The sequence below is a fragment of the Actinia tenebrosa genome, unplaced genomic scaffold (genome assembly GCF_029948245.1).
Source record: "Actinia tenebrosa isolate PJP-AT-01 unplaced genomic scaffold, QUT_ActTen_1.0 PGA_scaffold1__47_contigs__length_23844297, whole genome shotgun sequence".
Lineage (NCBI taxonomy): Eukaryota > Metazoa > Cnidaria > Anthozoa > Actiniaria > Actiniidae > Actinia > Actinia tenebrosa.
In genome coordinates, this window is record NW_028292578.1 from 3,792,564 (window position 1) to 3,808,037 (window position 15,474).

At 39.4% G+C, this 15,474-nt stretch overlaps 1 protein-coding gene across 3 annotated transcripts; it reads left to right on the forward strand.

The window, feature by feature from the left end:
* Positions 1–5,063: 5,063 nt before the first annotated feature.
* On the forward strand, positions 5,064–14,490 carry LOC116304462 (monocarboxylate transporter 12). Of its 3 annotated transcripts, none has more exons than XM_089033134.1 (5): positions 5,064–5,184; positions 9,066–9,333; positions 10,385–10,971; positions 12,290–12,647; positions 13,726–14,490. In XM_089033134.1, the coding sequence occupies exons 2-5, from the start codon at positions 9,126–9,128 to the stop codon at positions 13,908–13,910; spliced, it is 1,338 nt and encodes a 445-aa protein (XP_088889260.1). In that variant the 5' UTR covers positions 5,064–5,184; positions 9,066–9,125; the 3' UTR covers positions 13,911–14,490. The 3 variants fall into 3 exon arrangements, with proteins under 3 accessions (XP_088889260.1, XP_088889261.1, XP_088889262.1); XM_089033135.1 differs by having other exon boundaries at positions 5,076–5,290; XM_089033136.1 differs by lacking the exon at positions 5,064–5,184 and adding an exon at positions 8,393–8,941.
* Positions 14,491–15,474: the final 984 nt, after the last annotated feature.

Below are 15,474 nucleotides of genomic sequence, written 5' to 3' on the forward strand. Positions count from 1 at the left end.
TTTTAATTTTAATTTTTACTGGACGGATATCATTTCGGAATCTTGTTTCGTCTGAATCAATTACAGCGCGAAAATTCATCGTTGGGTTATAATCCGGGATATTAACGTTATTAGTGAGGGTAACACCGTTACCACATAAGATTAATTTACGGTGTCCCTCAGATAGACTTAAGCGGACAAAGCCCAATTGGACTTCTTCCACGATGTGGCGGCCATCTTGAACCACAAGGCATTATGGGTCGTCCTGGGGGAAATTAGACAAAGCCTTGTTATAATAATGGAGTCGATTTACCGATTCATAACTAGGCAATTTGACAAGAGCTTAATTAAAAAAATAGATAGTTCCACTACTGATTAAATTTCTCAAATAATAGTCCATTCAGCAGAGTATGCTTAGCAAAAAAAGAAGAAGAAGAAAAAGAACGAAAGGACTTCAAACCCAACCCACAAGAAAAAAATAGTTTTTATTGCTCGCAAATGACTATATCTGATAGGAGGAACTGCTCTATGTTTTCCAGAACATTTAACTCTGGTTAACATTGGTGATACGTGTCGGTCAGGCTGTAGGAAGTATTATCTTTTGAGTATGCAGGCACTGATGGATGCTGAAACACTTAGACAATATAATTAAAAAGAAAAGGTTAGATTTCCTTCTCGTGACAGCTGCACGAACGATAGACCACCTGCGCAGAATTCTTGACTTTTCAAAACATTTGAGGATAGCGTGAGGAGATAACAATGGTCCGATAAACAACGTTTCTCCCTTCACTTGCTTGTTAAGCAATAGCTGAAGCCCCGTCCACCCGTATACTTATCCAATCATTCAGAATACTCGTGCATTCAATCTTGTCAAAACTTGCTTTAGTTTTTACTAATGAGGTACTTAGTCAGTACCCAACATCAGTTCAGCGAGACTTTGCAGAACTCCATCATTATAAGAGTAATTGTTTTAATCGTTTTAAATAATACAAAATAGACATCGATCAAAAGCTATTTGAGAAAAACGTTGCTATATCATCTATGGCCGTGTTTTCTCTGTTTCAGTTATCTCATCCCCAAACGGGAACACATAGCTCCGGTGAATTGCTTTATTCCACCTTTATTCCAAGCATATTCCTTTTAAGGTGACTGCCTGCTTTTGGAAAACGCTTTTTAAAAACTTTTTTTAAACTTCGATTTTCCGAATTGAAATTTAATGCTGATTCCAAATCTGGAATCTTGTCCCGTGCAAAATCTGAGGGTTTTGCCCTGTATGATATTCTTCTATATGTACGCGTATGATTCTTCAATAAAATCTTGTAGATTTTTTAGCGGTTTTTTAGCGCGCGCACATCGTGGGCTCAAATCGAACGTTCAAAAGTAGGCAGCCCACCTTAAAGAATAGGATAGCCTGCTTGGCGGCTCTGGGGGGGGGGGGGGGGGGGGGGGGGGGGGGGGGGAGGAGGGGTGGGGGGAGGAGGGGGAGGGGGGAGAGGAAGAAGGTTTTTTGGTTATTTGTTATTTTGGTTAATTCTATTGGTCGAAACCGTCAGCGTTGACACATCAACAATTTTCTAGCTTACGTGGCGGCTCTGGGACGCAGGCTAACAATTTTCAAAATGGGCGCCTCGTTAGAAGAAAGCATAAAACAACTAAGCATTGATCTGAAACAAGAACAAGAACTGGCTTTAAAATCATTATTGGAAAGCAAGGACCTCCTGGCTATTTTGCCGACTGGTTTCGGTAAAAGTTGGATTTACGAAGCTTACGCATCAATCAAAAATGCTCAGGTTGTGTTGGTCGTTACTCCATTGACGAGTATCATAAAGGACCAAATAGCACATCTTAATCGTTCAGGAATACCTAGTGCAAAGCTTTCTGTTTTACAGCATGAAGATCTCAATGCCTGTAAATTTAAGATTTTATTTAGTTCAGCTGAAAAAGCACTGACGAACGAGTTTACGAGCCTGGCTGAAGGACAACTAAAGTCAAATCCATAAGCGGAAGAATATCTTGAAACCTTGAGGTTGAACTTACGAACTCTAAAAAAATCCATTTTTTTAGTGACCTTTAGACAACACTGATGGAAAAGCATAGTCGAGTTCCGTCTGTTGTCTACGCATGCTAAGAGATGCAACAGTTATATGGGTATAAATTAATATTTTGTATTTATTTATACACAGTAGGCCTTAAAGGGCCACTTGGACGAAAATCGTTCCAAATTTAAAACTCTTTCATTCGAGCTGGAACTTTGCTGAAATAATCTTGAATACATTAAGAACCACCCACTGGAATATCTTTCTAATATTCGAAAGGAAAGGGCCAAAAGTTTACGATTTATTTTCGTCCGCCATTAATTTCTTTGACTCACAGAATTCGGCTCAAGAAGACTGGCACGAGTACTTATGACGTCATTTACTCAACCCAAACCAAAACATTGGTGGGTAATGTATGTGCCATGTTCGTAAAACTCGGTTTATTTGGTTTATTCAGAAAATATATAATATTTCATTCGGTTTCCTAACTACTATATGACCAAACAATGTCTAGGCGCTGATTTTTTTTACTTTCAATAATACTGTCGATCATAATTCGAAAATTTCAATACATCTCGGCACGCCAAGAATCACAACAAAGTAGGACGCATGGACGAGATTCTAGCGGCTCCATCGCGCGAAGTGACTGAGATATTCGGGATTTATTCGAATCATTTTAAGGATAACAACTTTTCAAGGTATATTTACATACAAGGGCAAAGAGCAACCCCACAATTTGGGTCCGCGAGGCATCCGACACAATGAAAGAAAAATCTACGAGCTGAGTGACAGGCGCCGCTGTCGCGCGAATAATAAATAAGAAACCTTTGACATGTTCTTTTACAAAGATAATATTAGATAATCGTATGTTTGTACCTATTCAATGCATAATAAACATTTTGAAGCAAATAATAACCGTCCTGTAGTAAATCAGCTAGGAGAATTACGAGCTCACATTCTAAATTATTCGGCACATAGATCTAAGTATATTGTCACAAATCTTTATATCACAACGCAGAATTCATAACATCAATCACTATTAGATTACATTGAAACTTCAAATTTAAGATCTTTATATCATGGACAGTATGTAGCAAATACAAATAATGAAATGAACGTAAGGAATTTTTATGAAAACCTCTTCCCAAGCATTGCTTCTTCTTCTAGTTCGGCTTCATCTTCATACATTATAACTTATGGTTCTAACTCTTCAGGATTGACAAAGCGAGCGTCCAAAGGAGTTTCCATTATATTTGAAGAGGTATCAAAGGTTTAAAAAAAGTCTGTTTAGAGATTCTTTTCACGATAACGCGTTTAAAACATCAAATAAACTTCAGGTGATTTAACAAGAAATGTATGGTCAAAACGACGCTAACATGACGGTGTTGAGTAAATGACGTCACAGCGTAAAACTGCTGTACATAATGACTCGTTGGCCGTGACACAAAGAAATTAATGGCGGACGAAAATAAATCGTAAAATTTTGGCCCTTCCCTTTCGAATATTAGAAAGATATTTCAGTGAGTGGTTCTAAATGTGTTCAAGATTATTTCAGCAAAGTTCCAGCTCGAATGAAAGAGTTTTAATTTTGGAACGATTTTCGTCCAAGTGGCCCTTTAAAGCTAAAAGCTTGTGGGCCTCGTATCAGTCCATACACACTTAATACATGGAATATTCTATACACACAACGCTCGACTGATGTTCGTTTCCCAGCAAGGTCAGAAATTAATTTTTCCGAATTTAATTCCAAGGGCTTTCGCCCGGAATAACCTCGTTCCCAAGCACTATAACTTATCTATATTTCTATATCTTCATGCTCGACTGATATGTTGATTTTTACGGAGGGAGAAAAGCCCTCGTGGAACAGGAGAGAACAACTCATCAATATCGTCCTCACTCGAGCCAGCCCTAAACCCCCGTTGGACTCATAGCAGCTTACGCCGCCCGGAAACAGCTGTCACACTCTCTAACGGACTGTGGCCTTCACGTAATTAGATATTATGACCAAATCCAGTGTTCAAGAAATCTGTTTAGGATAATGTCTCACTTGTAAAAAGTTAGGAATTATCTTTCAGTAATAGACGTAGCCTGCGTTCAGCCGGTTTAATTTCTCTCGAAATAACCGGTTGTTTCGAAAGAGAGAAATTATACCGGCTGAACGCAGGCTAGAGTAGTAAAGCAATAAATTAGAAAGCTACTCGGATCGGTACTCAGACAGTAAACTTCTGAGATTGTCTCTTTTTTCTTCAAACTCAGTCCAATACCTGTTCGCTCTTGGCTAAGCTGCTTAGTCTCTCTCTGGGGTTTTTTCCGAATTTCCGGTTCTTCAGACACAGAGAGATTTTCTGGCTTTTCGGTTTTTCCCTCCTCTCCTAATCGAATTCCACCTGGCTAGAACTCCGGGATCATACATGGACTGTAAAGCTGTTGTCAGAAGCACTTTGTCATTTCTTCCAATTCGAGCCGGTTAAGCTAACAGTTGAAGTGTTTTTAATACCAAGCTATGGTAATTAGTGCACCCGACCCGTCCGCCAAAGCAACATATAAAATATTTCACAGCGCACTTGCTGTATGATGGTGATGATGTTGGTGGTAGCTTTGGTTGTAGTGACTTTGATTATTTCGAGATTATTAGTGTATTATACTGATACTTGTGAGGCCAATAAATAGGAAGTTCGTTTCATAAATTGGCAGACTCGCGACCTTGGAAAATATAGCTTAAGGCATTTCCCCTTTGTGGTTTCTCTATCGACTATCTAACGACGTAAGATATATTCTCGAATGATGTTAGTAGCCGTCATTTTGGGGGTTACCAAAGACTGACGCAACATTGTAGAAAAAATACTAGTCATGAAAAGATTGATGCACAGGTGAATTATTAGAGAATTATTAGACAATTTAATATTGTTAGAAAATTGTCGTAGTTCTATATTCATATTGAACAATGATTGGGTCAATAATGAGTGATATTCTCTGTAGGGGCGGGGAGTCTGTCATAGGTCGCACAGTAGGACACTAACAAAATCTCGTGATATTTTTAGTATATGTCTTCAAAAGACACCTTCCTTGCAATTTCCTTCCCGTGGTGTGAAAATGCACCGTTAGACACAGGCTTTGCTCCAAGATTTGGTTTAATCTGGCCTGTTGAATCTATACGCTTTATCGTAAGGTATGAACTTAGTTCTGTAAGTGGTACTCAAAGGGATACACACAACAATTAATGGATTTACGAGAGCGTATCCCATTGAGGATCATGGAAACAAAATAACTAACAGGTATCGTTATTATTGTTATATTCTGATGTGCTATGCACTCAGTCTCTGCTCAGCTGAGTCTCAGCTAGGAAATTACATACTGTTGTGTTATCATGTTCACTCGCCCTTTGAGATGGTTATATTTTAACAATAAGGACTCACCAGCATTCTAGATTATCCGCTTGGGATTCTGACCCTTATTTTTAACAGGTCATCCGAATTCTAGAACTGTGATTCGTAAAATATCTTACCTAATTAAACCAAGACGATAATCGCGTTACATCCATCCCAAATCTTTTCAGATATAGTAGGCGGATTATCTAATGTTTAAACCAGCAAGATATCTGGTCGGACAACTTTGTGTAAATCCAGCCCTAATACTGCTCTATTACTTTCTTTAGTTTAGGTATTTTAGTTTTTAGTTTCACACGTGCATATATTATCTGTTTAAGAAATATAAAACGCGCGCACATGCCTCTGCAGTCGAATATAAACAAGTTCCAGATGTAGAGCACGAGAGAAGCATGCAAGCTGAAGAAATTAAAACGAGCGTCCTAGCAGCGCTTGAGTCTTTCTCTTGCTTTTCGAGTGCTCTGCAGCTCCAAGAGTCTTTATATCACAGTACAGAGACATAAGCAATTGTTTTATATTGCTTTTATAAAATATTCTTGGATAAAGCCTGTCTCTGTGCAGTAATTAAAAGTAGAACTAAACGTTTGCAGAACAGCTTCATCCCCAATGCATTAGAAATGGGACGCATCACCTTGACTTTAGATATAGTATTATCGCATATACATAATACACAATTCAACAATCAACGCATCGCATTTTTACACATGTAAATTTTTTGTCTTTTATTATTGTATATACTTTTACATATATCTATATATCTATATATATTATTGTAATCTTGAGTATTCAAGAGCAAGGTCCCCTTCACAGTTCCCTGCGCCATCTTGAAAGGTAGCCGTGCCTTTGCATTGCCGTGCCTTTGCATTGAAGCGAAACGAACGGTGAGCTTGCAATGATAGAGACCTTTTTTTAACACTTAAGACAATCGTATGTATTGAAGCTATTATTATTATTACTATTACGATTTAAACACGGTAGCCAATCAATCAACAAACATACATACAACCATTAATGCATCTGTTTATTAATATTCATTTTATCGCTGTGTTATATACCTTATTTACGTATTACTAAATCATCTCTTTAAAAAAAGGTATACGCGTATTATACCTAGCTTATAGGACTTATAGCTACACAGCTTTCAAGCTTCAAGCTTTAACGAAAACGGAGTGTAGCTAACTGCCGATGGTATAGGGTACAAAGTCGAGAGTCAAGGGTACAAAGGCGAGGGCCGGGTATCAAAATCGCGAGGTTACCAAGAATATTTTAACGTTTTTTAAATAATCTCTTTATAGTTAAAAAATAAAAAATATGTTTTAGAAAAATCAACAATAGCTAGCCTTTCATTGTAGATACGGCGTTGGGCTGACTATGTTCAACTTTTCACTATCTATCCTACCAAGAGAAAATGAACTAAGAGAAGGAATCACCGTGCCCCATCATGGGCACACTTTGATGCTATTTTCAGATTCATTGATGCTATTTTTAACGAAAAGCGCCATATTTCGCTACGTCCACGACAAAAACACAGGCTTTGTTTACTGCAAGACTGGAAGCCGCCTACCCTCAAGAAATCAACCAATCAGGTTCTTCGCTCAAAATATTTCCAAGCTAAAAATAGCATCAAACTGTGCACATGATGGTTACAAAGCTATATAGGTAGGATTCCTTCTCTTATAGTTCATATTCTCTTGATCCTACACATTGCTCAAATTTTAACTAGATTGTCATCTGTTTTGCTTTCTTTAACTTGTGGAATAATCGGGTAATAGTATACTTTGTAACCTAGTGACATGCAATGAGTGATCTGTCGTTGATGGTTTGCATTTACAGCCTGATAATATCTTTTTATTCGTGACCTACATTTTTTATACATTACCTACATTTTCAATTGATATGGCAAAAATTACTCTTACAGAAATTCTATTTTTTAACACCTATATTTATGCAAATATATCTAACGTTCTCAATATGCCCTTTATTTTTTGCCCATCGAAATTCAGTTTAGATTAATAATATCTATCGAAAGCTCAGAAGTTAATTTGTTTTAAATATCACTTGTCAAAAGTATGCCTTCGATTTTTTTGATAGTCTGCTCTGTTGCTTTGTTACACGTTCCTGCAAGTTACAATACAAAACTGAAGATATCTCAGGAGAAAACAAAACTTCGTAAATCGGAGACACACTTTTGAAGAACGACTACCTGACATGATCTGAGATGACCATAAAATTCGAGATTAATCGGCTAAATTCGATCCCTTTGGCAAGGCAAGGCAATTTTCGAGACCAAACTTTTTCTGTAGATGGAGAATCCTCTGTTCAATGTTTTGTGTGCTGTTTTTGAGCTGTTTTCTTCTTTTTATCGCAGCTGGAGCGTGGTTTTGCCCATGCCAGACGGACTCTTAGGCCTTTCTCGACTTTCTGACCTTGCTTCTTTCTCTGGCAAATGTCATCTTCATCATCCCGGCTGACTCAACAGCACGAATTAACGTGCATGATTTGCTGTGACCTCAAAGGAAGACTAGCACGTATATCGTCAGAATTTCCGCTGAAACTTTACTGGAATAACCCTTAAAGGTCTAATAATCACTGGTTAAAGTTTTGTTCTGATATTCGGATGGGAAATATTATATTTTTGCGAACTTTTATAGAAGTATGTGACGCCATACGCTCAAAACTAAACATCACTACATACATTTCTTTGCTTTTTTAATCAGAATAACCACTAGTTTTATACTCAGTATATGAAGAAAAGATACCATAAAATGATTCTAACTAAAAGTAAAGTACGTTAAGTCCCTCAGCGGACCTTCTGGCTTATAGAAATAAAAAACATAAAGTTATTGAAGAAATGTATGGAGCAATGTTTAGTGTTGAGTGTATTGCCTCACGACACATAGAAATTCGTTAAAATATAGAACTTCATATTGGAATATAAAGAAAAAACTTTAACCAGTGATTATTAGACCCTGAAAGATTAATTTATTGAAGTTTGAGACGAATAAAATTACGGAAGATCTACGTGCTAGTACCCCTTTAAGAAGATCCAGTATATTGGCCGATAGGCTATATTCTTCGTATAGGCCTTAAGAATGTGGGTCTGTTACACATCAAAATGCAGATTTTTCCATATAGTAATCAATTCAGCTGCTCCCTTTTTGATTGGTTGATTTTGTAGCTATATTTATAGGTTTTTTTGTGTGCATGTACGTGTGCTGAAATATGAAGAAAGCCATAGAAACATTGACCTCACGGATGATCAAAAATTCCAAATTGACCGGAGTAGAAATTAATCTACGAGATCCAGAAAACTAAAAGCATTGAAAAGATATGTTATTTTTTCGCTTTCCGTTGCTACCTTTTTCATGATTTTAGAAGAGATGAATATATCCGACAAAATATACAAAAAATGTTTAAATTTGCCTGTTTGGCCGTAATTTAGTAGGGGTTGTGAGCTTCAGTTTCCGTTTGTTGACCTTTTGTTAAGCGTGAGTTTCATATGGTGTTTCCAAGGGTTATATATTCTTGTTCGTTAGATAGGTAAGGGGCTTTCATACAGATCCCAACAATCCCCACTAAACAACAGTACTACACTAATTCCCCCCCCCCCCCCTCCCCCACCCCGCTTTTATATGACAAATCATCAACCTTAGCTTTTTTTTAGTTTTGCGCAGATCTGAGAGCTATTCTCTCAGGGAGAGGTTTAACATCATTGGAATAAAAAATGCCAAAGGACTCCTTAGTCAACACGAAAGTAATACTAGTGAAAGATGGTTATGACGGACATATTCAGACTATGGATGGCCCTGTCTCTTGGTTCGTATCCATCTGTTCATCTTTTTCAAGTCTAGTCGTAGTGGGGCTTGCCTACTCGTATGGGATCATTTTCCCTAATATTTTGGAAGAGTTTCAAGAACCAAAGTCAACAACAGGTAACGCACTAACCCCTAGCTTTTTTGTTTTTGTTTTTTGTTTTTTGATTAGCGCTAACCTAGGGTTAAAGAGTGGGTTAAATTTAAACCAACTCGCGAGGTGGTTTAAATCGCTAAACTAGGATTAAAATAAAGATTATGAAAACAAAATGGCGGGTCTCTTGTTCAATTTTTTCGCACAGCAAAGAAAAGATCGTATAGATATAGATTTAAAAGCTCTTCCATCGAGAAATACACTGACAGCGAACTTGTGTGCAATACAGATTCGGAAGAGAAGCCATTATTCACACGAAAAATCTGATTTACGAGTACCTAGAGCGAAAGACAAGAGACGAAATCATGCTTAAAACGTTCGTAAACTTACTTTGCAAAACCTCTGAACTCTCCTTAACTTTTTTGGCTAAGACATCAGTCCGATGCAATAAAACTAATTTTTGCGTTCTTTTTTATTACAACGTTTACTTCGTTTACAATTTTAACTTCAAGAGGTGAGCCGCCATCTTGAAAATAACATAAACACTGGTGCATTTTGGGTCGATGGTGCTAATCGTAGATTAATTAACCCACTAATCTAGCTTTGAGACAACGATATTTAAACCACAGATTAACTAAACCGCGATTAGAGAATTTAAACCCGGTTTAGGCCTAATTCGAGGTTAGTTTAATCGGGGTTTTGAACAACCGGGCCCAGGGTACGTAACCTCCGTATATATCCTTCCTAAAGCGTTTATACAGAATTCCTCGAGAGATAAGAATGACAAAATTAAAAAAAAAGTAAATGAATGCATAATTCTAGTTAATACAACGACTCATTGTTTATCAATTTCATTCAATTCAACAACATGGTGACTTGTTGAATACATGTTAGTTTATAACTAGATTTAATGAATTTGAATAAGAGCTATAATTGGGAAACCCCCCCACGATTTTTCGACCCGATATAACCTCTTACGGTCCTGTTATATCGGACGAAACACCCAAAGGCGCCGCACGAAAGAGGTAATCTGCACAATGGTTTTACTCATTATAATATATGTTTTTATATCAATAGCATTTGTTGGCTCGTTGGCCATCAGCTGTACGGGTTTTCTTGGTCCAGTGTCGGCTAGACTTATTGACCGCTTTGGATGTCGTGTAATGATGATATGTGGTGGTCTGACATGCGCAGTTGGCCTTCTCTCATCATCCTTTTCACCAAACATTTATGTTCTCTTTCTAACCTATGGCATCTGCTTTGGTTTTGGTACAAGCTTTGTGTATATGGCCGCTTTTCAGCTTATCCCACTCTACTTCGAACGTCATATATCTTTTGCCACGGGTCTTGCATCTGCTGGACCTGGGATCGGCCTCCTACTCATGAGCCCTGTCGTTCAATCTCTGTTAAACTACTTTCATTGGAGGAAGTGCTTTATGATCTTAGCTGCGGTGAGCCTTGTACCAGTTGTCTTGGGATGTAGCATCAAACGAAAGAAAAAACATTACGAGGTGAAAACAGAGGTGACCGAAAAAGAAAACCAGCCAAGTGGACGTTGCTGGACTACGCCTGACGTTTCTGTTTTAAAAGATTCGATGTTTATGATTTTATGTGCGACCATGGTCATCGCATGTTTAGGCCTGGCTATCCCCATCGTTCACTTGGTAAGTAAGAGTAATAGTAGAGCAAGGAACGCGGAGCACGAAGTGTGTGAGCAGTAGTGGTGGTGGTGGGATCTTCTTAGGTCCGACATGCTGTGTTTTATTTTAGCATGGTTTTCGTCGAGTAGTCTCTGAAGTGTGCTTAATTCTGGTTATCCTCAGATTTCCTTATCGCGACAACGACATGATATTTTGGATTCCTTGTTTGTCGTTCATCGTCACGTGTTGAATTGTGGCATTGCCCAATCGGTGATTGTCTGAAATTTGAGGCCATCCTGTTTTGTCATTAGCACGCACAAGTAGCATACAGTCGATTAGAGTGTTATTCTATTTTGCTACACCCTGCGCTGAAGAGACCCAATCAGGATCAAAACGATTGTACGCAGTTGCATTTTGACTTTTAGTTCTCATCAAGAGAAAATTAACTATTCATTTATAGTCTCTTGTTTGGTTTTTATCATGTCGTTGCGTGTCAAGGAGGCTCGCGCGCGCTCTATGGCCGATGACGTAGAAATTGCAATCGAACCCGCAAAAATTTTGGTTTTGTCTTATGTTTTCGAAAAGTTAAGGAAAATTTAAAAAAAGAAAGAAAGAAAGAAGAAAGAAAGAAAGAAAGAAAGAAAGAAAGAAAGGAAGGAAGGAAGAGAAGAGAAAGAAAACAGAACGAAAAAAACCCCCCCGCCCCTCAAACCCCACCCCAGCCCCCCCCCCAAAGAAACAGAACACCCACACGACACCCACCCACACGCCACCTACACTCACCCCCCACACTCCCCCCCACCCCCCCCCCCCACCCCCCCCACACACCCCCCCTCACCCCTCCCCCTCCCCCTCCCCCCCCCCCCCTCCCCCCCCCCCTCCCCCCCCCCCCCCCTCCCCCCCCCCCCCCCCTCCCCCCCCCCCCCTCCCCCCCCCCCCTCCCCCTCCCCCCCCCCCCCCCCCCCCCCCTCCCCCCCCCCCCCCTCCCCCTCCCCCCGCCCCCCCCCCCCCCCCTCCCCCCTCCCCCCCCCCCTCCCCCCTCCCCCCCCCCCCCCCCCCCCCCCCCCCCCCCCCTCCCCCCCCCCCCCCCCCCCCCTCCCCCTCCCCCCCCCCCCTCCCCCCCCCCCCCCCTCCCCCCTCCCCCCCCCCCCTCCCCCCTCCCCCCCTCCCCCTCCCCCTCCCCCCTCCCCCGCCCCCCCCCCCCTCCCCCCCCCCTCCCCCCCCCCAGAAAGAAACGAAAATAGAAACAAACAAACAAATAAATAGACGCAACACCACGAAGGCTTTTACCGTTCTTACTGTTTCTTGACTTACGCGCAATAATCTGCCTTATATCTTGCAGGCAAAGTATGCAGAAGACCTCGGGTTGCCTAGTCATCTTCTTTTTTGGTTGTACTTTACTCAGGGGATTACCAATTCCGTGTCAAGAGTTTCAATAGGAAAATTATGCGACTCTGGTCGGATTTTGCCTCTGCATATATTTCAAGCCGGCATTTTACTTTTCGGCATTAATGATCTCTTGTTGCCATTGTGTACAAGTTTTGAACTCCTGATATGCTACTGCTGTATTTATGGTATTTCTGAGGGCATGTTTGTAATTTCTATGATATGCATTGTTCTGAGGTTATTCCCTGGCGAGGGTTTTGGATGGTACATATGCTTCGTATCTGTCAGCTTCCTGATTGGTCCTGTATTAGGTGGTAAGCAGAAATCATGTGTAGTCATGTTTTTAAGGTAGCTCGACTCAATTTCAGAATGCGTGGGTACTCGAAGGGAAACGGCTATAAATAGCTCCTGTTACAGACCTTAGTTAAACACTCGATAAAAGATAAGTTGCAGTGATAAAGATAAAAAGTGGAATTTTAAGTTGTGAAAACTGAAAATTTATAGAAAAATTTCTGATAGTTGTTTTTATCATTATTATTATTATTATTATCATTATTGTTATTATTATTATTATTATTATTATTATTTTTTTTTATTATTTTTATTATTTTTATTATTATTATTATTATTACATCATATGAACAAACATTTTGTCTACGTACAAAACCTAATAAATCGTTTTCAAATCTGGTCTGGATTTCAACGATGAGATAACTGGCTAATGTAAAACTAATGCAAGGACATCACAATTTCGATGCAAGGTAAACTGACTCCGATTTCAGCAAAACTAGCATCGATGTGAAGCTTGGTTTCTGTTAAGAACTGTTGCGAAAAATCATGCTTGACCTATGTCCGTAAAAGTGAGATATAGCCGTTTCAATTCAAGTTCCAATTCCCACGCACTCTGAAATTTGGGTCGAGCCACTTTAAAAAGCTCTTAAGTTGTGTCATATTCCCTGCTGCACGTATCATCTGCTCAATAAAATCCTCTAAACTACAGGGAAAAATTATTTCCCAATCATTTTAACCCGAGTTAATAAAAACTTTGGACAAAAAATTAGGCTGTTATCGGTAGAAACAGCAAGAAAAAGTCTTAATGCAAATGCCTTTCGTTTTGAAGCAGGAAGTCCAGAATTTTCTATACAATTGTCATGCCACATTTTTGCAGTTTAAAAGACACTCATTGAAGTTTATTTTGCGCATTCGGTAGCTGCAACTGAAATTTGTTGGTTTTTTTTCCTTGCTGGCGTTTAAAATCAGTCCATACCTCTTAAGATGTTGACCACCTAAATTTCGATCAACAACATTTTTGAATATTTCAAAGTGCACAAACGTTATGTGTGATGGAACTTTGTTATTATCATTATGACATGTTTTTTCTTTAATCAACAGGCCTGATAGCTGATATTGGTGGATCGTATCATCCTGCCTTCGTCACTGTTGGCGTCCTATCCTTTATCTCTTTTTTCCTGCCTTTTCTACTAAAATGCGTCAAGACGTCGAACAGAAAACAAGTCGACATGTCTTGTGAGAAAGAAGGAGATATTGTAGTTTACGAGAAAGTTACAGTTTTGTAGTAAGTTGATTGTGACACTCGCAAGCATCCCTGTTTGGAATTGTTTTGTGACTTGGAAGTCGGGATCTCCTAGGACTGAGGCCAAGAGTTAAAAACTAGTGCGGAAGAAACTTACAGAGGAAACAAATCAAAACACAGGGCTTCCAATTGAAACCAATGCCATGCAAAATTGCAATTTGGTTGCAGATGAGATGAGAGGTCAACAGTATACCCACTAGCCTATTCAATAATAATTTAATAACACTGAACACATTCATAAAAATTATCTTACTGTAACCGATGAGAAAATGTACAATTGGTGTGGAAGTGTTCAGCGGCATTGGTAAAAAAATTCCGCGTTGGTAGGGCACGGTTAGGCGCATCGCGCTATATATATAGCAAGAGAATATGAAGTTAATATTCTTTTGATATATAGTTAATGTAACAATGATTTACTAGGGTAATATGAGAAAAGGGAGGATGAATGTGTTTAATTATTAATTAATTGATAAGTTAATTATACAAATTGGTCTTGGATAACTATTAAACCATGGGACATTTGGCAATTTAGTTGTAAAAATAAAGAAAGCTAGGTAACACCGTCATAGTAGCCAGATTTTTTCTTCTTCAATATTTCAGTACTTGGATGGGGAAGAGCAACCGTTTTAGATAGCGCAGTTTTCGTATGACTGTGAAAAGCTCAGTGCCGTAAGCGTGACGTGCCGTGACCATGATGCTTTCTAGAATTTTAATTGGCTGATTTTTTTCACGCGCAATATAATTGATCTGGCATTGACGTGACCTTGGCGTGACCGTGTCCGCGCCGTGTTTATGCCGTGTTCCGGGTATTTGATTGGATGGAGAGTAAATTCTCATGCAATGTGGTTGATCTGGCTTATCCATTGCCGTGTCATGGCCGTGTTCGTGCCGTGAATCTTTCACAGTCATACGAAAACTGCACTACATGTTGCAGATCTTACAGTGCTAATCGAAAAACCGTGGGCACCTACAATATTTCGAGAATGTTTCTTAACCTTAATATTTCTAAGTGCACACTGTAAGCACATCCAGTGATCATTACATGCGATTCATTTTCGATACATTGGTTCACTGGTCAAACACAAAGTGCTCAAGCGAGGCGCCAAGGAGCTTTCAAAGGATTATTCAAATTTGAACCTTGCCAACCTCGACTGAATGTTTTGTGTTTGGCCAGTGAACCGATGTATGGAAAATGGTGAATTCCTTAAGAACAGCAGACAGTATTGTGGTTGACAACCCGGCATGGAGAATTAACTTTAGAATCTAGGTTTATTCTGAGCTTTGCGTTTGGCTAATATAATCCAATCGAGGGCGTTCGTTGCTTTTTCTGGATTCACTCCACCGGAATAATTCTGTTTTGCGCAGCTTTGATAGACGTCGAGAAAGACTCACCCAAAGTACCCAAGAATCACATACTTCGAAGCACACTGAGTAGTCAATACAAAGTGTGGCTGAATCAAAGTATGGTATAAACCGATACAAGCTAAGAATATCTCTGCTAACATATATCATATTTTTCTAAGCCTTCTGATTGCACAGATTACCGA